Source organism: Aptenodytes patagonicus, chromosome 6 (genome assembly GCF_965638725.1).
Source record: "Aptenodytes patagonicus chromosome 6, bAptPat1.pri.cur, whole genome shotgun sequence".
NCBI lineage: Eukaryota > Metazoa > Chordata > Aves > Sphenisciformes > Spheniscidae > Aptenodytes > Aptenodytes patagonicus.
In genome coordinates this window covers 342,040-367,025 of record NC_134954.1, presented here as the reverse complement: position 1 = coordinate 367,025, position 24,986 = coordinate 342,040, and the positions used below count along the sequence as shown (strand labels likewise).

General features: G+C 38.7%; 1 protein-coding gene across 1 annotated transcript in view; it reads left to right on the top strand.

Moving 5' to 3' along the window:
* CAB39 (calcium binding protein 39) overlaps nt 1–24,986 on the top strand; it is a 46,092-nt gene that overhangs the window by 5,826 nt on the left and 15,280 nt on the right. The window contains exon 2 of the mRNA XM_076340822.1: nt 18,173–18,329. Within this exon, the coding sequence (XP_076196937.1) occupies nt 18,216–18,329 (114 nt within the window). The 5' untranslated portion in view covers nt 18,173–18,215. The remainder of the gene's footprint in view (nt 1–18,172; nt 18,330–24,986) is intronic.

Genomic DNA, 24,986 nt, shown 5'->3' with positions numbered 1-24,986 from the left:
TGATCATTTTTGTGGCCCTCTTCTGGACCTGCTCCAACAGGTCTGTGTCTTTCTTACGCTGAGGGCTCCAGAGCTGGACGCAGTACTCCAGGTGGGGTCCCACCAGAGCAGAGTAGAGGGGCAGAATCACCTCCCTCCACCTGCTGGCCACGCTTCTTTTGATGCAGCCCAGGATATGATTGGCCTTCTGGGCTGCGAGCGCACATTGCTGGCTCATGTCCAGCTTTTCATCCACCAGTACCTGCAAGTCCTTCTTGGCAGGGCTGCTCTCAATCCCTTCATCCCCCAGCCTGTATTGATACCGGGGGTTGCCCCGACCCAGGTCCAGGACCTTGAACTTGGCCTTGTTAAACCTCATGGTTTAACATGTGCATCCCACAGCGGTCTGTATTGGGACTGGTACTGTTTAATATCTTCACCAGTGACATAGTGGGATCAAGTGCACCCTCAGCAAGTTTGCAGATGACACCAAGCTGAGTGGTGCGGTCGACATGCCAGAGGGACGGGATGCCACTAGTCACCAACCTCCATCTGGACATTGAGCCGTTGACCACTACCCTCTGGATGCGACCATCTAACCAATTCCTCACCCACCAGACAGTCCACCCATCAAATCCAGTTTAGAGAGAAGGATGTTGTGGGGGACCGTGTCAAAGGCCTTACAGAGGTCCAGATAGATGACATCTGTAGCCCTTCCCATGTCCACTGATGTCGTCACTCCATCATAGAAGGCCACTAGGTTAGTCAGGCAGGACTTGCCCTTGCTGAAGCCATGCTGGTTGTCTCGAATCACCTCCCTGTCCTCCATGTGCCTTAGCATAGCTTCCAGGAGGATCTGTTCCATGGTCTTCCCAGGCACAGAGGTGAGACTGACTGGCCTGTAGTTCCCTGGGTCTTCCTTTTTTCCCTTTATTAAAAATGGGGGTGATGTTTCCCCTTTGTCCAGTCAGTGGGAACTTCACTGGACTGCCACGACTTCTCAAATATGATGGATAGTGGCTTAGCAACTTCATCCGCCAGTTCCTTCAGGACCCGCGGATGGATCTCATCGAGTCCCATGGACTTGTGCACCTTCAGGTGCCTTAGATGGTCTCGAACCTGATCTTCTCCCACAGTGGGCGGCTCTTCATTCTCCCAGTCCCTGCCTTTGCTTTCTGTGGCTTGGGCAGTGAGGCCTGAGCACTTGCTGGTGAAGACCAAGGCAAAAAAATCATTGAGTACCTCTGCCTTCTCTGTATTCCGGGTAACCAGGTCTCCCATTTTGTTCCAGAGAGGGCCCACATTTTCCCTTGTCTTCCTTTTATCCCCAACGTACCTATAGAATCTTTTCTTGTTGCCCTTGATGTGCCTGGCCAGATTTAATTCTGTCAGGGCTTTAGCTTTCCTAACCTGGTCCCTGGCTGCTCGGACAATTTCTCCGTATTCCTCCCAGGCTACCTGTCCTTGCTTCCACCCTCTGTAGGCTTCCTTTTTGTGTTGGAGTTTGTCCAGGAGCTCCTTGTTCATCCATGCAGGCCTCCTGGTGTTTTTGCCGGACGTCCTTTTTGTTGGGATGCATCGCTCCTGCACTTGAAGGAGGTGATCCTTGAATATTACCCAGCTTTCTTGGGCCCCTCTTCCCTCCAGGGCTTTGTCCCAGATCCCTGGGACTCTACCAAGTAGATCCCTGAAGAGGCCAAGAGGCGTAACTTTGACTGTTACGTGTGAAGTATGCCCTTTACTTCTTTGGCAGATGATATTCCTTTTAATATATGTAAAAAGATGATTTTTTTTTTTTTTTGCCTGATGTATTGTAATGGTTTATAAAATTAACCAGCATATAACATTTTTACTTTATTGAGTATTGTGTATAGACAAAGAAAAAGCAAAAGTTTGTTTTGCTTACTTACAGAGAAGTAAGATTTTAGAAAAGAGAATGTAGGGGATTTTATTCTGCCTAAATGAGACCTTAGTGATACAGACATGCGCTGAGTGTAACACAGGTGAGCACTGAGAAGTCTCTCCAACACAGTTTATGAATGCATCATTCTTCTAACCTGTAACACCTGCTATTCAAGTCCCAAGTTTCTCCTGACCGGATATTGGTAGTGATGGAGAAACTTTATGGGGGAATTCAAAGAGATACCTTGTAGGGGAGTGAGTTGAGGCACAGTTCTTGATAAAGACTTTGCATATGCTCAGTGCTATATTAGAAAAATGTTGAGAAAGCGAAGTTAGTCTCTCAAAAGTTAACAAACGTTCAGAACCTCACTTTGCTTATACTGATTTGGTACAAGAAGTTTGATTACATGATTGTTTTCAGGTTTTTTTCAGCAGGACCTTTTATTCCATCAGTGTACAAGAGAACGCTCAGTGAAGGGGCATCCTTTGCACGTACTTGTTTAGTTGCAATGTAGTATTTGGTCTGTTGCTTTATTGCATAAAACTAAGTTCTCCAAAGACAGAAGGATTCAGGTCCTTGTGGGTTTTTCATTGGTTCACAGATAGTAATGAAAGTACATTTCACAGTGTTCTCCAGCAGCATGGTGATTCTTCCCCTTTTTTTCAGGTAACAATGCTTAAGCACAGAGAATTTTCTCCTGTGTTTGAGAGCATAACGTTGTGTGTGTTGTCTGGTGGAGCTCTTGAGCTTATGCTTCCAAAGCTTTTTTTTCCCCAGTGGCATCCATTCATGATGTGATATTCAGTTGCCTAAACATAGATATTCAGTATTATTTTAGATGCTCCAAGGCATCTGCCCGAGACAGGTAGGAGGTTTGTGATTTCCTGAAGGGGCAGTTGGAGACCAGCGGTGCAGTTCTAGTGCATTTGCAGTGGCATTCATCATTCAGGCACCTGAATTGCTGCCATGGTATTAGTTGTTAGTCTCAGAATCTCATTTTGGGCTCCCAGAAGGGGAGGTGAACCATGTTAGGCACTTGGATTATGTGTTGCCTAATGGGAAAGGAAGATTCGGGGTAGAATTTTGCTGTCCAGGGCAGTACTTGAGAGTCTTGACTGAATGACCTGGTTTTGCTGTCCCCTGCCTTGTTGCATGCTTTCCAACTTCAAATAAGGAAAAGTTCCTATGAAAAATTCTTCTTTTTTGTGGTCTGGTATAGTTTGTCAGTGGAATGAATGAAGGCCTCTCTTAAAAAAAAAAAAAAAAAAAAAAAATGCAATTGAGGAAAACTAAAATAATCAAGATAATTAGAAAACCTTAAATCTCAATGTTGGGTGTTGGACTTGAGGGCCTTGCTACTTGAACATGAGAAATTCAGCTTGTCTTAAAATACGGTCTGAAAGCAAACACAAACTCCAGTGACCAGATCAAATAGTCTTTTTCCATGGATTTCATGGATAATGATCGACAATGAAGGAAGCTTCTTGAAAATATTCTAAGTTTTCTAACCAAATGCTGTTCGAGACATGATTATTTAGATTTGTAATCTCTAAGAAAAGCAGTGTATTGACTCATCAGTATTGACTAACATAGTTCCGTTTTACATCTATAATTGATATTGAGCAATATTTAAACTCTGCTAACTCTGTAATAGGGTGGAGCTGGAGTAAACAGTTTTTCTGTTAGGAACTGCATCCATTCACAGAGCATTTTGGGCAGAGTCCTGGCATAGCTGTGCAGTCTGACTGGTGTTACATGTGTTATGGTGAGGGGATTAACATCCTTAGATGCAAAAGAGCCTCTTTATTTCAGGGTTATGGAATATTTTCCAAAAAAGTCACAAAAACTTCGGGGTGTTTGTGCGTGATGACAAACTTACAAATGTATCAAAGTTTTAAATTCTGTGAAAGAACTGCCTGTCAGTTTTCTTAGTTCCTTTAACTTGAAAAAATAAACAGCCTCCAACCCCCCAGCTTTCTAACTGGTGATTGTAGTTATTCCTTCCTACCTGTACATACACATTTTTATCTATCTTAAAGAGAAATGAACTCTGTTTAGTGAGCTTTCATTCTTGTTTGGGAACTTATATGTATATATGCATGTGTGCATATGTATAAATAAAAAATGTTAACAGCCATATAGGCATGGATTTATACTGTACATCCAACAGAAGACGGATTATGTTTTTTTCTTTGATACTGACCATGCAAGGCTTTTTGCTTCCCTTAGGAATTGCACTGAATAAGGTCTCAGCGTTGCTGCAGTCGAGTTGTTGGAGTGGAGTCTGAAGAGTAGTTCTGCTCTCCCTCTGGCATTGGCAGTCGCCCCTCATGTATTTACGCAGGTTGAGGACTTAACAGTATCAAATCTAGGAAGAAATGTCAAATCTGTGTTTCAGAATTAGCCGTTCTTGAGCTCTTTAGTGAACAAGGAGAAGGATTGTTGGCCAGAAATACAGAATCTTTCTTTTCTAAATGGGTTATTTTTAAGTTTCAGAATTACTTGGAAGCATTGAAAAGTCTTAGTAAGTACAGCAGAAGATTCTACAACTTGTCACTTCTGTTTATTATGGTACTCTAACTTTCAGTGTTGTGGATTCATGCCGCTGAGATCTATACCAAAATTGAGAAAACCTGGACTTTTATCAAGTCCTTAAATTAGATAACCAAATTAAACTAATTTTAAAATGATTGTGAATGGGAAAATTAAAATCTATATTTTAGGATCTAAAAGGGAAATCTGGATAGTTTGAAAAGCAATAAAGAATAGCGTCTTTCACGTTGTTTATTTAAATCTTGTTTGACTTAGTAGTGAAAAAAAAATTATTTTAATAGATACCTGAATTCTGTGAAGTCCCCTGATTTACTTCTGTATCTAATGGATGGTTGATCAAATTCCAAAATTGTCACTGCATGCGTTTTATTTTTGTTATTTTCAGAAATGTTAAAAATACCATTACAGGTTATCTTACAGCAGTTATAACCAATAATACATTTTGACTTCAGTCAAACCTTAGGTTATAGTTTTAAACCAGAGTCTTGAAAGCATAACCTTACCTTTTCCTTCTTAAATTTAGCATTTTCCTAATATGTTGATTATTTTTGTTGTTGAAAATGGAACTACAGTACAGAAAATTCTTTGGAGAACTATGATTTCTTTTGGCTTGCCTTTGTTATTAGAACAAGTCTTTTAGCATGGAAAAGATTTTTTTTTTTTTTTTTTTTTTTGGAAACAATTAAAGCTTTTGAATAACTTCAGAGTTTACCAAGGCTGTGAATTTTGATGGCTACAAATTTTTATTTCTGGAGTATTTGATTGTTTGATTTAAGGGCTCTTGTTTGATTGAAGCCTCTTGGTGATGTAGAAAGCAATGACATTATACTGTTGTAAACTCCTATCAAAGTAATTTTTATAATCCCTTATTTAAACAAAATTAATGTTAAGCTGGTGCACCAATTAACAATTTTAAAGGTTGGGGTTTTTTTTCCCCACATAGCCCTAAGGAAGAGAAGGGGTTGACAGGATACTGACGTAGCTGAAATAATTAATAATACACAATGTAGGAGTATAAGTATCGGCTAAAATGCAAGCATTTCCACCTGAGCTTGGTGTCAGCCCTTTGGAAGATCTGCTGTCCTTCAGAACAATTTTCTCAGTAGTTGCAGAGATGATCATTCCTTGGGTAACTTGCAGAGATGATAACTTCTTCTGGTAGCGTTCAAGTTTCTCTTGGTAGCGTTACACAGTAATTGCATTAGAGAAAAGTTGGGAGCTCTTATTTTAGTATTGTGAAACAATTTGATAGTTCCTTTTTCCAGTCCAACTCTTCTTAGCAGATCAGATAAGGGAACTGTCCCTCAGAGATGCTTCAGTTTTTCCACTGTGTTAGTTGGCCTAATATTAGTTGCTTCTTCTTACAAGCCTCATTTTTTACTTGCTGTCTCTAGACTGGTAGCTCCCAAACATTTTTGGTTTGTGGACCTCTAGGTGTGTTGCAGGAGAGATGCTGATTCCTATATAGAAAATATCAACAGTGCTGGTTTTAGTTACATTTTGTGAACCCTCTGGGCTGTTCCGCCTTGGAGAATCACATCTACAACAGCTATTGCTGGCTGCTTTGAGGCAAAATCAGTTGGGAAGTCTTCCTTTTGGAAAGGTACCTTTCTGCTCCGGTATTCGCGCGCCCCCCCCCCCCCCCCCCCCTTTTTTTTTTAATGCAAAAATGCTTTTTTAAACTTCTGGGCAACTTGTTTTAGTTCTAGCAAGCAGGGACTGTAAGGTATTTTCTTGTGAGTTTTGGATGGAATAAATTTAAATGTTAAACTTTTTATGAGGACCTTCTACCTGTCTGTGCCAAGGTTGTTATTTTCTTGTATTTGTTACTCTGGCGGAAGCAGAGAAGTTCACTTGCCATGATGGGGTCTACCTGGAAAGATAACTCAAGTGTCCCCAAAAGGGAAAGACAGATGAAATGTAGCATGTATGTGTATCTGATGGATCACCACAGGCATCTGGCACGTTGTTTCTGTTCTATTTCCATTTACTGTACAAGTAACTTTCAGTAACTGGAACTCTCAGGTGGTGTCAGGAATGAAAAGGATTTTCACGTGGGTTTTTCAGGAATATCTGGCTTTTCAGAGTGTGTATGCTGACATATCCTGCTGTATCTTAGATCTTTGGACTGGCACCTTGTGAGTCATCAGAAGGACTTAGTTATGTTGGCTTGGCAAGAGCTTGGACACATTTTGGGGGGCAATCTAGATCATTCCCCCTTCTTGATTCCTATGCTGCAGAGCATTTCATAGCATGAAGTGGAGTTCAGGGTTAAGTTGAAAGTCTTCTCCCTTTGCCTCAAAATACTTGCTACAAAAGGAAAATACAGTGGCATGGTGTTAAAAGTTCTGGCTCTCGCCTCATCTCTCCTGAAGGTTTGTGCCATGGATAGTTCTCCTAACCCTGGTATGCATCATCTCTGCCCTTAAATCTATCTTTCTATGCTCTGCGATCTGCCTTGCCCCAAAGGAACACACCTGTCTTGGCGGTTGAGGTGTGGTGTGGTTTATGTATCAAAAATCAAACCCATTAGTGACTTTGAAGATTTAGACCAAACATGTGAACTGGCAGGAGAAACAGAGGTGGTTTGAGGGAACTGTGTAAAGGACACTTTTTTTACAGCTGCTTTAGGTATATTGTGATCTTGAAATTATTTATGTGGAATTTCTGTATTGCCGTGGCCGGTTCTTTTCTTGGGAGAATGGAGTGGATTATCCTTTAAGGTTTGGGTTTGTTTGCTTGTGTTTTTTTTTTTTTATTATTATCATGGCACACAGTTTGATCATCAATTCAGTAATGACTTCTAGTTCAGTTGAAATGGGTGATATTATTAATGTATTTTCTCTTTCCTGAACCCATGACAGTTTTGTTCAGGCAAAATTTCAGCCAGCTACTTCTCATAAGTTTATTTCGTACAAACACACTGGTGTCTTTGAGATGAGATGTACATCTGAATATCACAGATGTGTTCTGGCTTGTAATGTGTTGATTTTTTTGTGTGTGTGTTTCAAGATGCCCGTGAAACTAATTCTTGATCTTGAGTATTTAGGGAAAAAGAGAAGTTTCTCCTGGCTAGCCTCTGATGTTGCCGATCTTTGCACTGTTTTCCCATCTGCCACATTGTCTTTGGTACAGCATACTCAAGAGGAAGCAGGGATTTTCATCTGAGGATAAGCTGGGTGAAAGTTCCATACTAAAAGATACCTCCACACAGCTAGCTTGGGAAAATCGGACACTTGATTTATGGTGGTACTGATGCTGGTTGGCAGTGTGAAGGAAAGAGCACTCTTTATAAAGCTACTTAACCAGTAAAGCCCTAGCACAGTTGTAGTTATCATGGTCAGAGGTTGTGCTTTTTACTAATATAAGCTGTATCTGCACTAATAGGATTTACCAACAGAGCTGTGTCAGTAAACCCTTTCTATTGTCATCAAAACTGTGTTTTAAGTGCCAGGGACCATGGCAAAAAAATAGTTTGACAGAAAGCAAATTTGTCATATGGATAATGACCTTATGGATCAGCTCAGATATTGCCTGTACATCAGCTCCTAGTACTAGGTAAGAGATAATTTAAGGGGAAAAAAAAGTTAACTGAACAACTTTTTCTCTTTACTGAATGAGGATGTAGTGAACTAGAAGGAAAGGATTCACAGAAATGGTGGGGTCATGATTCCGAGTTGTTTATTGATTGCCCTCTCCTGCTTTCTCTCTGACTCTGTACATAACTACCATAGGTTATTTGTCAGGAACTCCCTTTTGCAGAGGAGATATGTAATCATTGAATAATGTGCCAAGTTCTCTCCGTTTCATGTAGCAAGAATCAGCTTGGATTCATGAGAGTTGATCTCAGAATAATTTATATTTTAATCTTTGTGTCACACCAATGAGATCTCTCAATAGCGGTAAAAATGGCAGAATTCAGGAGTCATCCATGGTCTCAGAGTCACCTCTCAGGAGTTTGACCAATTGACTCGACATCTTTTTGCAGCACAGCTTGCTGTGCCTGTTGGTTCTGGGTTTCAGCCCTGCATTATGTCAAGCTAATGCACAAAAGTAAACCCAGAGACATTAAACTATACCTGACTGCATGTCATCTCAGCTAGTTTGTTAAAGGGCTGTTGGGACTGAGGTGAATTGTACAGTAGTCTAAGATAAATAGTCTTTAATTGTGAACTCCCAAATTGATTATTTTGGAAGGGAAGGCTTCACAGGTGTAATATGTCAAAGCAGAGACTGATGTAGTTTGTTACATTCTGCCTATGGCAGGGGCCAGTAGTAATCAGTTAAGGAAGATGGATACTCCTTGATGTATCTTCCCAGTTCTTAGGATGTTCCTGAGCTATATCAGGATCACTGTTTTACAGCCCATTAACTTCATGCTTTAATGTTGTCGTTCCTTAAGTGATCTTGCTCCTTTGTAGGTTGTTTATTTAAAGTTCTGTTGTTTTTCAGATAAATTAGATGAAGAGCTATGATGTGTTGAACTTAGATAAACTTAGGTTGAATGTTAGAAAGTTTCTAGCAGGCCGCAGAAGTTGGTCTCCAAAGGGAGTAAAGGAACCATGGGAAAAATATTGTTGTTTGTCTTAAACGTTATTTTTAAAAGTAATACTATGACACGGTTCTTATTGAAACTACATTTGGGTAAATACTTTATCCATTTTGAATTTTTTTTCCTAGTTTTGTTACTTGTGCTTCTAGAGAATGGCTTTACTGAGTGTAGGTTTTTTATATATCAAGAGAATATTCTCTAAAGAAAATTGCACCTTAGAGGATTGCACCTGGAGCAATTCTAGCACCATTCTCGCAGTTTAATTGTTCTCAACTTCTCTTCAAAACAAAGTGCCCAAAAAGTGCACATGCATTTCCCTTCCTATCTTGTGCTAGTACTTAGGATTCTCATCCTCCTTCCTTATGTAACTAACTCATGTTTTAGATAATCTATTTTTTTCTCTGTCCATTGCACCGGCTTTCTGGTTAAAACTAAATGCTGATGATGTGGTGCTAGTGAGGTTTCCTGTCCTTCGCCTGTGCGGTTTCTCATATTCATACAGCCGTCTTCAGTTATTGGAACATGTTAACTGTAGACCATATTGCACTATGTGAAATGAAGTCAGAGATTAAACCACAGTGTACTCTCTGCCTCCCCTTTTGCCACTTCTTCATTCTCAAAATTAACCCTTAGATGTATATCAGAAATCTGATGCCAAGAGAAAACCTCTGGAAAGGAGTGGGAATAATATATACCAAGGAATAGAAATAGTTACATTAATAGTTTGCTTTGCATTTTTGCTTCCGAGGGTGGGTAGAATGGCATGTACATAATTGCAGCGTTTTTAGTCATGTAACAAAGATTCTGGGTTTTGTGATGATGTGGTAAAGGCATCTGAGCCAACAGGGGATTGACTGTAATGCCAGGTTATGAGAAAATTATTTGAGCTTCAACCTGGCCAGAAGTGGGCATGTCGTCTGACAACTCTTCTTGAAGCTTGAAGTAAGTTTTTCTTGTGCACGGTGTGTTAGAGATAGTAGTTACTTTTTGTGGTGAAACTTGTGATTTATTATTTTTTTTAAAATATATTTACCAAGGAATGGGTGAGGCATTTACATGCTTGTCTGTATACCATATTGCAATATAGCAGTAAGGTTTGTGGGGAAATGAATGGGTGGGGTAACTCTAAACAGCACACTAGGGAAAGAAGCTGAGTCATAAGGTTTCCTTGAATATGGAAAAAGAGCTGGGATCTCAGATATTAAGCATTAGTATTAACAAGCTTTTGTGCTTATGCTGAATCTCTGAAGCCCCTTAAAAGCAGCAGCCTTATTTAAAACCAATTTCTACTTAAGTTTCTGCAAAAGCTCTGTAACTGTGTGTTAAATTGCAATGAATATAATAATATACATGTCACAAAGTATAATGTAGTTTTAGGAGGCTGCAGTGAGCTAGTAGAGCCTAATGGCAGTAGCTGCCCTTCTCTTCCCCCAGCATGGTGCAGGTGTGTGCTGGAGAAGCAAGCTCTTGAATAGGCAGAAGGATCAGTAAAGTAATTGAATGGCAAGAGAGAAGCCTGCTTAATGAAAGGAATCAGCTGGCGTTTGGTGCTAAAGAAACAAGCAGGGCTGTGAACTGCTGGGGACTTAATTGTGTTGAAACTTCTAGAAAGTGAGAAGCTATCTCACATTATGTATTTAATTTTTTATGTAGAAATTTATTTTCCAATTTTCCTTTTTTCTGAATTGATCTTTTTTGTTCACTTAATTGTTCATCCGTGTTACAGCAGAGAATTTTTTTTCTTCATGATTTTCACTTTTCTCTGAATTAAGTTACCATTCTTAGTTTTTTTTTTTTTCCCCATTTTAATCTTTAAGTGGGTCACACCACAAATAATTCTGTGATGCAGAGCTGTGAAACTGCTTTTGAATAAGATTAAAGCTTTTGTGTGCTGCAGACTTGATAGAACAAGTTAATAGTGAATTTTAAGGAAGATGCTGGTGTTCGGTGGTGGGTGGGACATGCCAGGTATGAGATGAACATGCCTGTCTTGCAAGAAAACTTATATGTATAAATTACATTCTTCAGAAAATATCACAACAGATCCAAACAGATCATTGATTGCTTTAGCCATTTAGTATGTCAAAAGTTTTACTTCTTATATGTGAGACAGTTGATGCAGTCCTTCTATCCACATTTTAAAGTTATGTTGAAAGAAATGCTGAAAAGATGTGCAGAAGTATTTAGAGGATAGCAAAAATGACTTAGAGCTGGAGTATACTCTTAAATTTTGCCAGGTGGTAGTGCCAGTATTACCATTTACAGCCGTAGCCATTCTGTTAATGGCATGCTTGTTCAGGTAAAGCCATGGTTATACCAAATAGTTCATGCTGGAGCCCTGAAATAGATTGAGGTGTGGCTTCTGCTCTTTATCAGTCTCATTTCCTCCATGATAGGAAGGTTTTGCATGTGAGGTTGTACTAATAAACTACGCTATTTAGACATGTATTTTGGATGAGAGGCTGTCATGTCTCAATTTGTTTAGCATATCAAAAAGGAAATTGAAAAATGATTTTGGTACAATGCTGAGGCTCTAGAAAATTGTTTAATCTAGTGGGAAACCACATATCCAGAACGAGCGTACTGAAAGATGTAGTAGGCAACAGCACATGAAAAATGTGGAAGAATGTTTTAATGATGAATGTGAGTACTCAGATAATATACTGAAGGAAATTATGGATGCTGCCTTCGGTCAACTATACTTCTGCAATTAGAAGTGGTAAGGCCTTTCAGGAAGACATGCTGTAGCCGGGAATTTGCAGTGATGAGCTGGCAGTGGTATTTCGGATGTTTCAGAGTGGCACCTGGCTGCTGTCCTGCCATGCCAGCTGCTGCACGTGCCCCAGTGCAGCGCAGGGCAGCTGCTGCTCTTCTCGCTAATGGTACTTACAGAAAGTACAGTCAGTAACTTAAGACTGGCTAACTACTCTGATAACCAGTAAAATTCTATAGTCTTGTACAAGAGGGCTGAATAGCTAATATGGTGTCTGCTTCTGGCCTTGAAGTACTTGAATATTCTTTTCCCAAGGAGCATGGTAGCTTGCATAAAAAATGGTTCTTGGATCAAAGGCATGGCTGTCAGTCTTCCTTCTGGATGCTGGGCATGTCTGAGAGTGAGGCAGTGCTTTTAAAAATGCATAATTTCTTGATCTATTTGTGTTTTTATCATTCTAACCAGACTTCAGAGCGATGAATTCTAGCTGAACTAACAGCCACTTGTAACAATAAGACCTAATGAAAACTGATTTATGTTATTGTTTTCAATACTGGCTTAATGATCCTTGCTAATCCAAGAGGCATACAACAAAAGAAGAGGTTCTGAGGAGAAATCAGTTCTATCAGGACAAACGCGCGCTTGCTGCGTTATATTTTTAATACAACCATGCCTTTCTTTAGCAAGATGCAGCACGTTTTGTCAGTAATAGACATAAGTTGTCAATTAAAAATCCATATACAGAGTAGACCCAACTGTTTATTGTGAATCTAGGTATTTTGCCTTTGTAGACTCATTAACTCATTTAACTGCATTTGCTTAAGTCAGTCTCCTATGTGTTATTAACGCTGTTGAACGTAATCGACACATGATGCAATTTCAGGATAGAGGTTGGCAGCCTCCCTCTCCTGGAGGAGGAGGTGGTGTGCCCTTCCCTCCTGCCTGCCCCAGCCCTCTCCTCCTCCCTTTCTTGGGCTGGCTCTGGCTCACAGCTGACAGTGCCTTGTACTGGTTTGTCTTAAACTTTCAGAAATCTCCCCCCCCCCCCCCCCCCCCCTTTTTGTTGGGTTTGTCTTCTGCCATTTTGGTGAGTTCAGTTGGCACACTGGGCATTCAGACAAATATCAGACCACTCAAAATAACTGATGGAGAGTGACCTTCCCCCTTCAGTCCTGCTGTTGATTCAGCTCCAGCCTTACTGTGAAGTGCCCCTACGGTGAGATCATGAGATGAGGGAGCCGATTCACAACCACTTGCTGGTCAAAGGGATGTTTTTTCTACATTCCCTATGCTACTTAATGCTTACTTTCCTTTTACATGTTAGTTTTCTGATAGCTTAGTGAGTTGAATCAGCTCATGGATGGGTCAGCAGGCCCTGGTGTAAAAGTGGGGGAAGGAGTGTGGCGCTGGGAGAATGGGACCCATTCAGCAGGGGAATTCAGCGGGGAAATGGGACCTCCCCGTCAGTGGTGGCCAGCTGTTGAGTTGGCTCGTTCATCTTGGGGAACCTTACTGTTGATTATTTGGCCTTATTAAAATTCTGTTGATTTTGTTTGATCTTCAGCAGTTTTCTTCTTATGTGCACGTTAACTGGATGTTACCTGTGCTTTTTCACTAGGCTTGGATTTTTTTAATGTGTGCAGTTATAGCCAGGAAGTGGCTGAAGGGTTTTTTCCTCCTCTTTTCCTCGTTAGGAGCTTACTAAAAGCAGTCACCTTAAACTCTTGGTGTGTAAACAAGGCAACTAGATCTAGCTGAAGACTTAATATAGTGCAATTAAACGGTGAGGCCTACAATAGAATAAGAAATTGAGTTTATTTCACAAAATTGGGAATGTAGGTTTTTTTGTACTTTATTTAAGTAGCATTTTGCATGAGGGAAAGGTGGACGTTTGGTCTTCTGAGCTGGAATAGTGTGAATACTTGAATTCTTTGATGCTTTGTTTATGGATTATATTTCTATGCAGGGAAAAAAAAGTTACAACTTTTTTATGTTGTGGTAATTCATGGTATGTGATAAGCAGAAAGGCTGAGTTTGCTTTTGTGTCTTTGCTTACACAGCTAGTATTCCTTTACCTTTATTATAGCTTTAAAGGCCTGCATGGGTGAGACTTCAGTGCCGGTAATTCATGTCTGTGGAGTAACTCTGCACATGTCGCTGCAGTCATGAGCCTTACTGTACTATTTCTTGTACCAGTATTTTTCTTGAAAATAGTCATGCAGGCATTTTACAATATGCATGATTAAAAAAAACAAACACGAAAACCCACACCATCTACAACAAAAAAAAACACCTTCTGCCTTTAAGTAATCAGGTTTTAAATTGTAGCACACATTTCTGTTATATAGGTAGCACATTTTCTGACACTTCAAATATGAAAAAGTTAACAATTACAAGAGAGAGCATACTCCAGGCTAGTGAATCTATTCTTTAGAGAATTAAAATTTATTAAAAGAGAGGGATTTCTTTATCATGCTTCTGTATTTGTTCTTGCAGCATTTTTTTGCTGCAAGAGGGCTGTCCTCACAGAGAAATGCTTTTAAGTGTTGTCTGCTTACTTAAAAAAACAATCTTATATATGGAACACATTAGTTTGAAATTGGACATTAATTGTGTGGTCAATGCAGTGAATAAAAAATATAAAGCCGTATACATAGAGCAAACTGTGCACGGGTGCATGCTGCATTGACAGAGCTGGAAATTATATACTATCTGAAACAGTGGGACTACTATTTCTTGTTATGGCAAAAGCCCAAACGTCCCAGTGTGCCTGAGTGTGTGTCAGTCACTCTGTGTCAGTCGAGCTTAAATCTCTGGGTATTTGGCTGCATGCCATATTGTTGTTTGACAATCCCTTTGGATTTATAACGTCATTTAAGATTTCTAAATGTGGCCATGACACCAGTGCTTTGAGGACCTTAAATTTTGTTACGTTTGGCATGCTTGAGTATTGGTGAAATAAAATGCATGCCTAAGAAAGCCTGAGTTTTGTATAATATCGTTCATGGTCTCTTAACAAATGGAAGAAAGCAGTGAGGTTTCTGGGAAAGTAAGATAAAGCAAAGCAGCCCAGCAGAGCACAGAGCTGTCCATGTACTTGTTGCAGTTTAACTCTTCAAGAGTCCTGTGATCCTTTTCTTAAGCCACAATAAAAATTTTATCATGAATTTGCAAGGCAACCAGGTGCTAGTAATGTGAAACACTTATCATTGACGTGATGTCAGGTCTGTTCTTATTTACAGAAAATGTCATTTGATGTTGTTTCCTTTTTTCCCTCGTTTTGCAGATGTGGGTGGTTGCAGTTCTTTCCAATCTCACGCAGATGTTGTCATTGTCTATTGTGCACAGAGTGCTGCTTGGGGTAGTTTTGCTGGGCTGAAAATGGAACAACCTGTTTATGTTCTCCTCGCTGAATGAAGTACAGCTCTGAGAGACAAAGGACTGCTCCTTCTTTTTTTTGGCAGGATGTGGCACAGGTTCTTCAGTAGTAGAGTTTTGCTTCAGGGTTAGTGGGGTCTTCAGTCTTGAGGCCCCAAATGATGTTCCTGGCAGTGCCACTGCATTCCTTCCAGTAATGAAATTGAAATAGCAGAAACAATGCACTTATTCCATTTTATATAATACATGAAATACCTTGAAGCGAAATGTCACCTTCAGTAATCAAGGATGTGGATTTCCTTCTTACTGGTGCTGGCAGTCTTTCCTGTTTTTTCTAAATTGCTTATGAGAAATTCATATGGGCACTTACCTGAATTGGGAGAAAATGTTTAGCATAAATATATGCTAGTGAACAGTTATTAATTATTATTTTCTATTAGATATGCTAGTACATACAATAAAACTTGTGTATCACTTGTGTATGCATGTAGGTGTATCAGATTTATGCAGAACCTGGAAGGTTTACCGAATAAGTCAAAGTGGTAGACTATTTTTAATTTAAAGAAGAAATTGAGCACTGTCTGGAGGGAAATCAAGTTTTGCAAACCTCGACATTGGGCACACCATGAGGACAGTTGTTTGTCATTATTCTATATTTCTGTATGTTATCCATGTAGTCTTTTAGTTCAGAAGTAACATAGTTGTGATCCAGAAAATGAGTGTGCAGAGACATTTTCTTGGTTTTGATTTCTTTTCTTTGTGTATTGCTGTAATACCAGATTTTGTGATTCCATATATTTTTATTCTCTCAAAGAACTGTTTTGATTCCTACTGGATTTTATTCTGTTTTAACACATAATCCAAGGAATTAAGACTAGCAACTTTTTGAGCCAACCCTGCCCTGTTACATGGGCATAGCCATCTTCAAGAATGAATATGCTGAGTAGTTGTTAAATGCTATTATTATCAGTGATGATATGCAAGCATGAAAGAATCCAGCTTTGTTTTCAGTTTTCATCTTAATTTGGCAGGAGTAGTAATCAAAGGGAGAGATAAAGGAAACATTTCAATGTTGCTGTGATGCTCGAGGTATGTCATCTATGTTGTGGGGAAATTGTACTTATTTTCACACCTGTGTCTTTCTAGAAAAAAATTCCTGTGTGAAAATACTGTAATTTTCATTAAACATTGTTTTAAATGTCATTATATTTTCATTAAATAACAATGAGTAGTCATGCTTTTCTTAAAAGTAGGTTTCTGTTCCACTACATGTGAGAAAGTTGAGGCATAAAATTCTCTTGTCTAAGGAATGACCTGTGGGCACTTTTTTATCTCTTAGGGTACCAGTCCTGTGTTTGTAATTTCAGTGTTACAACCCCTTCTTTGTGCAGATTATGAACGAGAGATTGCTATAATGAGTCGACTATTATACTTAAAAAATAAAAGCAACAAAGTCCTTGTGATCTGTTAAAAAATGGAAATGGCTGGTGGAAGGTCTTGTTTCAACCTTCATGCTGATACTTTTACCTGAAAGTAATCTGATAAAAAACTACCTGCCTTATGCTTTTTATCAGCAGTGTTAGGTCAGTTGCAGGCATGGAACAGTGAAGGTATGATCTCTGTAGCTGGTTTCCTGAAATACCTATTTATGGAAATTTTCTTGGCTAAAGATCTGAGTGCATCTGTTCTTCACCTTTAAGTTGTTGCCCTTGGGCCAGCCCCACTTGTTTGTGTTAAAAATCAAAATAACTCAAAAATAGCATCAAATTGGTATTTTTAATCCTTGATCAAAACACAATTGAGTAAGATCAGGATTAACATTTTGGAGTTCATGGTGAATGAGCTGGTCTTTTAATCAAGGATCAAAGTGCATGGTATTAGATAAGAAACTTTTAACATGTACTGGTTATAGTTGACTTGTTGCTAACTTCACGGACATTGTATGGAGATAGAAATTACTAACTTTCAGGGTAATATCCTTTCTTTGTAATGACAGTGTAATCTCTGCTCTGTCAGCTTCAGCTGTCTTTTGTGTCTAGCAGAAGTAGCACTGTCAGCATTTTTAATGCAGGATTTCCTGTTCTTTTCTGTCTAGATTAGAGTTCTAGAAGTATGCTTTATGGAATTCACTTGTAAGAAGTTTTTATTATTTTTTAAATGTGGGTGTATGTGTTTAGTAACAAAAGCTTTTGTATACTCATTTATACTAGTAAGACTTTTCTATTTTGTACACAGAAGTGAATATATATGTATGTGTGCGTGCATGTGTGTAAAAGCAAATATATGTAGATATACAGAGGAATGAATGTATTTGGATTCAAGAGCCAAATATTTTTAGGGAAGGAAAATTGCTCCTGTACGAGAAGTTTTATCTTTTTGAAAAAGATACATATCAGGTGTTTGGTTTTAATGTTTTCAAGTGCTTTATTTACGTCCCTATTATTGGTGACAAATTTTGTTTCCCATAAAATGAGGGGGGTAAGACTGTATTTCAGTATGAAGTTACAGTAATATTGATACAAAAAAGCCAGGACATACCAAGTGTTTTGACATAGGAATAAGCTGCTGTCTGTAGCCTCATCTGCATGATGCTTGTAGCTCCTGCACAAAGGCGCGGGCTTTGCGGCCTACTTCACATTTGTTATGGAATGAATATGGGTAAAAGCATGTACTTGGACAGTCATTGCAGAGCCACTGAGGCATGATGACTTGTGTGTCAAAGACCTAACAGAAGAAGGCATTTTGCTTGACAGCATTAATTGGAATAATTTATCCTTGTTAGTCTTGCCCATATGTGGCATTTGTACAGTATGTGGCTTTGGATATAATTAATGTACTCTTTAATTTGTTCCTGTAGCATAAGATAATGATCTTAATGTGAGTTCTTAGATTCAGTATCTTGTGTGTTATAAGAATTAGAAACATAAGCATTTAAATTTGTCATGGCAAGCTCTAGTTCAACTGTCAAGGATGGTTATTCCACATATGAATGAATACCTTTGCTACTCTCTCTTGATGTTCATGTGTGATGTTATACTGACCTCATGTTTCTATTTTTGACATGCCTTTTTTTTTTTTTCTCCTCCTTTTCCAGGTGAAGGAGGAGCTGTAGAAGGAAGACCTTGTGGCTCGCAATCATGCCATTCCCTTTTGGCAAGTCCCACAAGTCTCCTGCAGACATAGTGAAGAACCTGAAGGAAAGTATGGCAGTTCTAGAAAAGCAAGATATCTCTGACAAAAAGGCAGAAAAGGTACAGTTGGGACTTTCCAATTGCTAAACAGTAATTGAAAGGGGAAAAAAAAAGAAATTTACTGCTGTTGAAACTGAATCAATTAGGAATTATTTTTGGGTTTTATACTCTGATAAAGGGTAAGTTATTCTGTACCTTTGAACAGGTGTGTTTCATGTTGGTTGGCTTTGCATTTTTATGCCACTGGCAGCTGATATGATACTTAAAATAACTTGGTTTGGAACTGTAGGATGTTGCATTCTTTAATAAGCAGCTCACAGCCATACAGTGTTCTGGCGCTTGTGTCCACCGTAGCGGCTTTACTGCTGTATAGTAGTTCTGTCTGTGCTTGTCCATGCAAATGTTCACGGAGCAGAGTGTCTCTGTTACTGAAACCGAGGAACTTTGTGTCTCCATGGATGTCAGTAGAGGATATACTTTTACCTTTCCTTGCCTTTTCTTCAGCCCACAGGAAGATGTGGTGAAAAGTTCCTGTACTGGTGCAGTTTCCTTTAGATAGGATGGTTTGCAACTTCAGGATCTGTACCCGTCGACAGTCATTTACTTCTCAACTGGTAGTCTTGATAGCTTTACTAAAAGTTCAGCCTGTGTGCAGCTGCATCCCATATAGTGACTTGTATGGCAGGGGTATTTACTGTTTAGATGAAGTTTTTCCTGATAAACTCAGCACAAGGGCATAGGTTTTAATACTTCCAAAAAACCTCTAAAACCAAACCAAAAAACCAAGCAAACAAAACATCTCCCTCGCCAATCTACCAGCTTTTGAAGCAGGCTATGATACCCTCCTTGGATTCTCTCCCAGCATTATTTAACTGTTCTGTGCCATTCTTGGCATCCTTACAGAGTCATGTGTAGGAGTTAGTCACAATCTTTTTCATGTTCACCATTATTTTTAAGCAGAGTGTGGCGGCCAGCTTCTCTACGTCCAGTTTCACCTAGATTTGGTACTACTGCTTTAAGTGCAGGAGAATCTGGGTCTTAACTGAATTGCCATCTTTATCCTGATATTCTTTAAAATCAGCATCTTCTACCCCAATGCCAGCACGCAGTATGTTCCGGGTCTCTTGCAGTGTACCATAGTATTTTTCCCTGATGCTTTCTGTCTTGCTGGAGAGAAAAATGTTACGGCCTGTTATGCAGGCCTGTGTGGAAGGCTGGGAGGATTTTAATTTGCTGCTGCTTTTCTTCTTTCTCTAATAAAGACATCTGTCAGGAGAGGAGGGGTAGGTGCATTCTGAAGAGTGTGTGATGAGACATGGCACTGCCTCCTTCATCTCAGCCTCATTATTAATTGCTGGAGATGTGGCTTGATCTTAAAATCCGTGCTCTTTTGTGTCATCTTTTTCTTTTTGCTTAGACCTCTAATGGGGAACAGACCAGCTTCATTCCATTGTGCATAGCTGTGCACTGTATCACATGCCTGTGTTCTTGATGCTGTAGCTGAAGATTATTATGTACCATTTGCTTCTTGCTGGCCTTTAATCCCATACCTCCATCTTCTTTAAAGACCTCATTTATGTGAGGCTGCTGCTTTGACAAGAATTAATATACTAAGCCTGTAGAGTTGTTTCTCCTGTGTCATGTAGAAAGCAACACATTCTTCTTGAAGGAGAAGAGAAGGCAACGCATGTTCACTAGGTTAAATGTGAGGAGGGTTAAATACTGACATTCACAAGACTGAGCTGGATATGGTAGTGCTGGCCTCTGTCATCCTCATTATTCACAAAGGAGACCAGTTGATGAATCTGAACATTAACACCACCAGTGTCCACCTCCATACAGAGATTCTTCAGGAAATAGTTGTTTCATTGGTAAGCCAAGACTTCCATGAAGGTGATTGTGGTTGTGGCAGTTTATCTCAGATTGTTTGCTGGTTTGATAGGGAAAGTTCTTCAATATCTTGTGGACCAGTCATCACATGTTTGAGGGTACAGCTCTGATCAAACACCCTGAATTTGTACCCTCTTCCTATCCAGTCTACAGAAATGACTGGAGTAACTTTGGAGTTAAAAGACAGCAAGGGTCTGAGCAGTAGCCATTACTAAAAAAGAAGAAAAACTTCTACATGCCCATATCTCAATAGTTAGGCATCTTTTTATCTTTCACTACCCCTTTTATTTTTATGATCCTTTCTGCAATGTAACTTTCCAGCCTCCTTTAGAGAAGAATTCTGTGCTGATGAAAGGGTGAGTTATGTGGCTGGTAGTGGAACAGAAATAGAAAAACTCACTGCACGTAAAGCACAAAAATTACTACCCTTTAGGAGAAGGGGAGAAGAATGCCAGAGTTTCTTTTTTTATAACTTAATTTTATTAGTGATTAGACTTGTGTAAAATACAGTCTCTCTCTCTCTTTCTCAGTAATTTCTGCTTCATTGTTGCTGTTTCATCCCGGGGTGTGCTTTTGTAGCCTGTCAAATAACAAGAATGAACTTTCAAGGCTAAGCAGCATGGTACATATTCAGTGTTGATTATTGTTTGTGGTAAAGACAGCCTTTTGGGTGCAGGGAATACTACTTTTCCTACACTACTTTGTTTCTTAAAATTAAGTACACAGAGTTGCATATTTTCTTTACTTTTGAACATATGGAATTTGAAATGTGTATGTAGATTAGACTAAAAAAAAATTCAGCACATGTTGAAGTGAACTGAATGTTTCAAAATTTAATTGTCGTTTTAAATAATTCTTCCACAAAATGAAATTAATTATAAATGCCCTTTTGTTTTCTCTTATGGCTGGCTGAGGTTCCAAAGAAAAACTAGTACTTTTCTACTGCAGTACCACAGTGTTTTTAATATGTAGTTCACTGTAGTTCCTACCATGCAGTAGCAGCACAATGCTGTTAGGAAAATACTTAGTTTGCTACTGTGTAGAGGATGCTCTTTGACAGTTTCCTAACACAGAAATGGAAATACAGATTTGTAGGAAAATTAGACAAATAATTTTCCCTAGAAATTAAAAGTGTAATTAATTATGTTTGAACAGAATCCCTCAGTTTTTTCAGTGCTAGGACTGAAATTTAGAACCTTTAATGTTTTGTGAGAGGAAGAAAAAGCAAAGTAAGAAAGAAGGATTTTTAAAGCTTGGACAGTGTGTGTTCCTGTACATTCTTTATAATCAAAGTGGAAGAGATTCTTCAAAGCAAAAGATCTAAAACAACAGTAGTGATATCACGATGCATCTTGTTCAATTATGAAACATTCTGCCCTGTAATACTGGAAAATCTGTTTTATAAATAAAAATCTGAAATTCAGAAAGTGAATTCTAGTTGCATGTTAATCTACCTTTTTCTGAGCTCTGTGAATACTGGAGAAAATTAACCAGGTAATTCTCCAGGTCATTTTGAAATGTTCTTTAAGTTTGTGGTACCTGCTTAGGAAGTGAGATCCGAAGTGGCTGTAAAAGCTGGGCTGTGTCTTGCTGCTGACGGTCTGCCTATCGTACCACGACTCTGGCTGCTTGTTGGCTGCAGTCTTGTACTTAGGATAGAGGCGATAGCTTGCTGTCTGTTAGTATTTTGGAAGGGAAACTTGAAATAACAAGTGCTTTATAACTGAAAACGTGTTCATCACGTATGCTGTTAGTTTTCCATTGTTTTTTTTTTTTCAGAAAGGGCTAAAGGGAACGGGAAGGAAAACTCCTTTCATATAAACGGGACCTACCCTTGATCTAGCCCATTAGCTAGTCTTTTATTCGCATCTCTTCCTCCTCTTTAGCTGACATCAGCATTTATTTTTATACTACCAGTTCACTTGGTTTGTGGCACACGTTTACTGTCGTGAAGGTAAATATTTACTCATGTAATAAACTTGTTCTTCCCTACCCTCTGACCTTGAGTTAACCTGCTCATAACAGCTCCGGTTTTGGCTTTCAGATAATTGTTTCAGTCTTGTTGTTGACTCGTGCGGGTTGACTATGGCAAGCATCATTGGTCTCTCGTCTTTAAGTTACCAGTTCTATATAATGGACAGTATAGTATATGTATGGGACAATGCAATATGCTGTTTTGATTCAGCTGTCCAACTGTAATATTATGTCATGTTGTCATAGGCATAGATCAGATTTCATTCAGTGAGTTAACGTTGTCATTTACAAAGCAGTAAAATTTAAAATTTATTATGCACTTGTGTACAATTAATTCGTGGTTGAAAGAAGGCTAAAGGTTAAGTAATCTGCCTTGCCTGCTGCATGGGGCTGTTACTCAAAGGGTAAAGATGGGACTTCTTCTGGAAGTAACGGGTGCGAAAACATGCTTCTCTTCTAATTGAACTTAGCTCTTTAATCATAGAATCCTAGAATACCAGGTTGGAAGGGACTTCAAGGATCATCTGGCCCAACCTTTCTTGGCAAAAGCACGGTCTAGACAAGATGGCCCAGTACCCTGTCCAGGTGAATCTTAAAAGTGTCCAATGTTGGGGAATCCACCACTTCCCTGGGGAGATTATTCCAATGGATGATTGTTCTCATTGTGAAAAATTTTCCTCCTGTGTTCAGTTGGAATCTCCCCTGGATTAACTTGTACCCATTGCCTCTCACCTTTTCCATGTGACTCCTTGTAAAAATGGAGTCTCCATCTTCTTGTAGCCACCGTTTAAATACTGGAACATGGTGATAAGGTCTCCCCTAAGCTTTCTTTTCTCAAGGCTGAACAAACCCAGTTCTCTCAGCCTTTCCATTAATGGTATCTTCATGCTAGATGTCTGCTGAAAAATAATGTAAGATTAATTTTTGGCCTTTAAAATAAACTAGTGGCACTGATGTAGATAATCACATATTTACAGAATTGCAGGTTTCTATAAGCATTTTGAAATCCAGTCAATTTAAATAGAATTATTAAAATGGTGTTTGTTACTTACAAATGATACTGCTCTAGACTAGTAAAAATATTCACCCAGTACAGGCTCAAAACTATAGCTAGTTCACCTTTTTGATAGATGTTTTCATGAATAGTGCAATTTATGTAATTGCGTTATCAATGTGGATAGAACCCCTAGCCATAGACCCGGAACCTGGTGAGCTCACCTTAAATACTTAAGGACTGATCATGTGTTCTTTATCTTTTTCTACTGTGTCTGTAAGTAAAGGCAAGTGTTGCTTCATAAAACTCATATACTCCAGCTGTACAAGTCTATATGTAGCATTTGGTATTTGAACTGCTTAGCATTTAAGGAAATAGTAAATTTTGGGAATGTCTGTGAAATACCCTAGAGACTGGAAATAAACCATAATGGTTCATAGCTATAAAGACATGCAACTGATTCTGGTGTGACAATCATATATGTGACTTCATGGTGTCTAATTTTATTTTTAAATAATGCCTTCTTGTCTTTGATAAAAATAGAGAAATAAGTACTTTGTTTGTTTTCCTTACTTTACCTTTTACATTTATAGTCTGACTTGTCCTCAAATGTTATTGATTGTTTGGTACCACTGAATTTCAAATGTGACTTGTCACAGAATTTGTGTCTCAAACTCAGGTTGCTCCATGGTTGCTTCTTCTCAGTACTGAGAAAATATATATCTTTTATCTATTTTTTATATATATAAAGATATTTTATATATAATGTTTATATATAGCCTATATGTAGATTATGTATTATAATATATAGAGTATATATTCTGTGTATATATACTGTATATATAATATACCCTGCTTATATATTATATTAGAATGTATAGTTATATATATGGTGTCTGATTGTTAATTCCACTTTCCCTTTGATCATGGGTTGTTGTCTGAACTTCATTGTGCGTTTTGATTTTGCTCTAGAGATTTTTTTTTTCCTGTTAAAAGAAGGCAGCACATTAGGCAATTATGTAGATCTCAGTATCTTAGGAAATCTTGCAAGTAATGCTAGCTAGCCTTCTTTTGTCTTTTTTGAAAATTTTTTGCTAGCTTTTCACTTAGCTCTTAACATTGATATTTAATACAGCATTATATTTTCAGGTGTAAATTCCGTTCTGCATCTGAAGTGGCAAAAATAGCTCTGCACATCATGTTTTTGGAATATATTAGAGAGTTCACAGAATATAGAAGAGTAGAGAGATTCTAGAACAAGTTTGTAAGAATCTATTTCTAGTCCTTTTAATGTTGAGTTTTAGAGTAGAAGAGGAGGGAATATAAAATGTCATATTTTATGGAAGTGTAGTGCATCAAAAGACCTTGGTTGTTGATATAATACTTTCAGAAAACTTCATATTTCTGTATTTGTAGTAGGTATCCAGAAATGATAGTTTGACCTAAGTTGAAGTGATAGAAGCAAGTCTTTTTTCATGATGAAGGTGGTCAAACATTGGTACAGGTTGCCTGGAGAGGTTGTGGAGTGTCCATCCATGGAGCTGTTCAGAGCATGGCTGGCCATGAGCCTGATCAACCTGATAGGACTTTGAGTTTGGCCCTGCCTTGAGCAGGTGGTTGGACCCTAATGACCTCCTGAGGTACCTTCCAACCTAAGGTGTTCTATGTTTCTGTGTCTCTAACCATTACTTCCCACTTAAGCCGTATGTCATTCCAAGTTCAAGTGAATCACATTCAGATGGTCTTGACAGTTGATTAGAGCATGGGAAATAAATTAAAGTCCTGGAGTCTCTTCTTGAAGTTACTGAGTTGTATGTTCATGTTAGGCCAGAAGGCTTTTTTTTAAAAAAAAAAAAAAA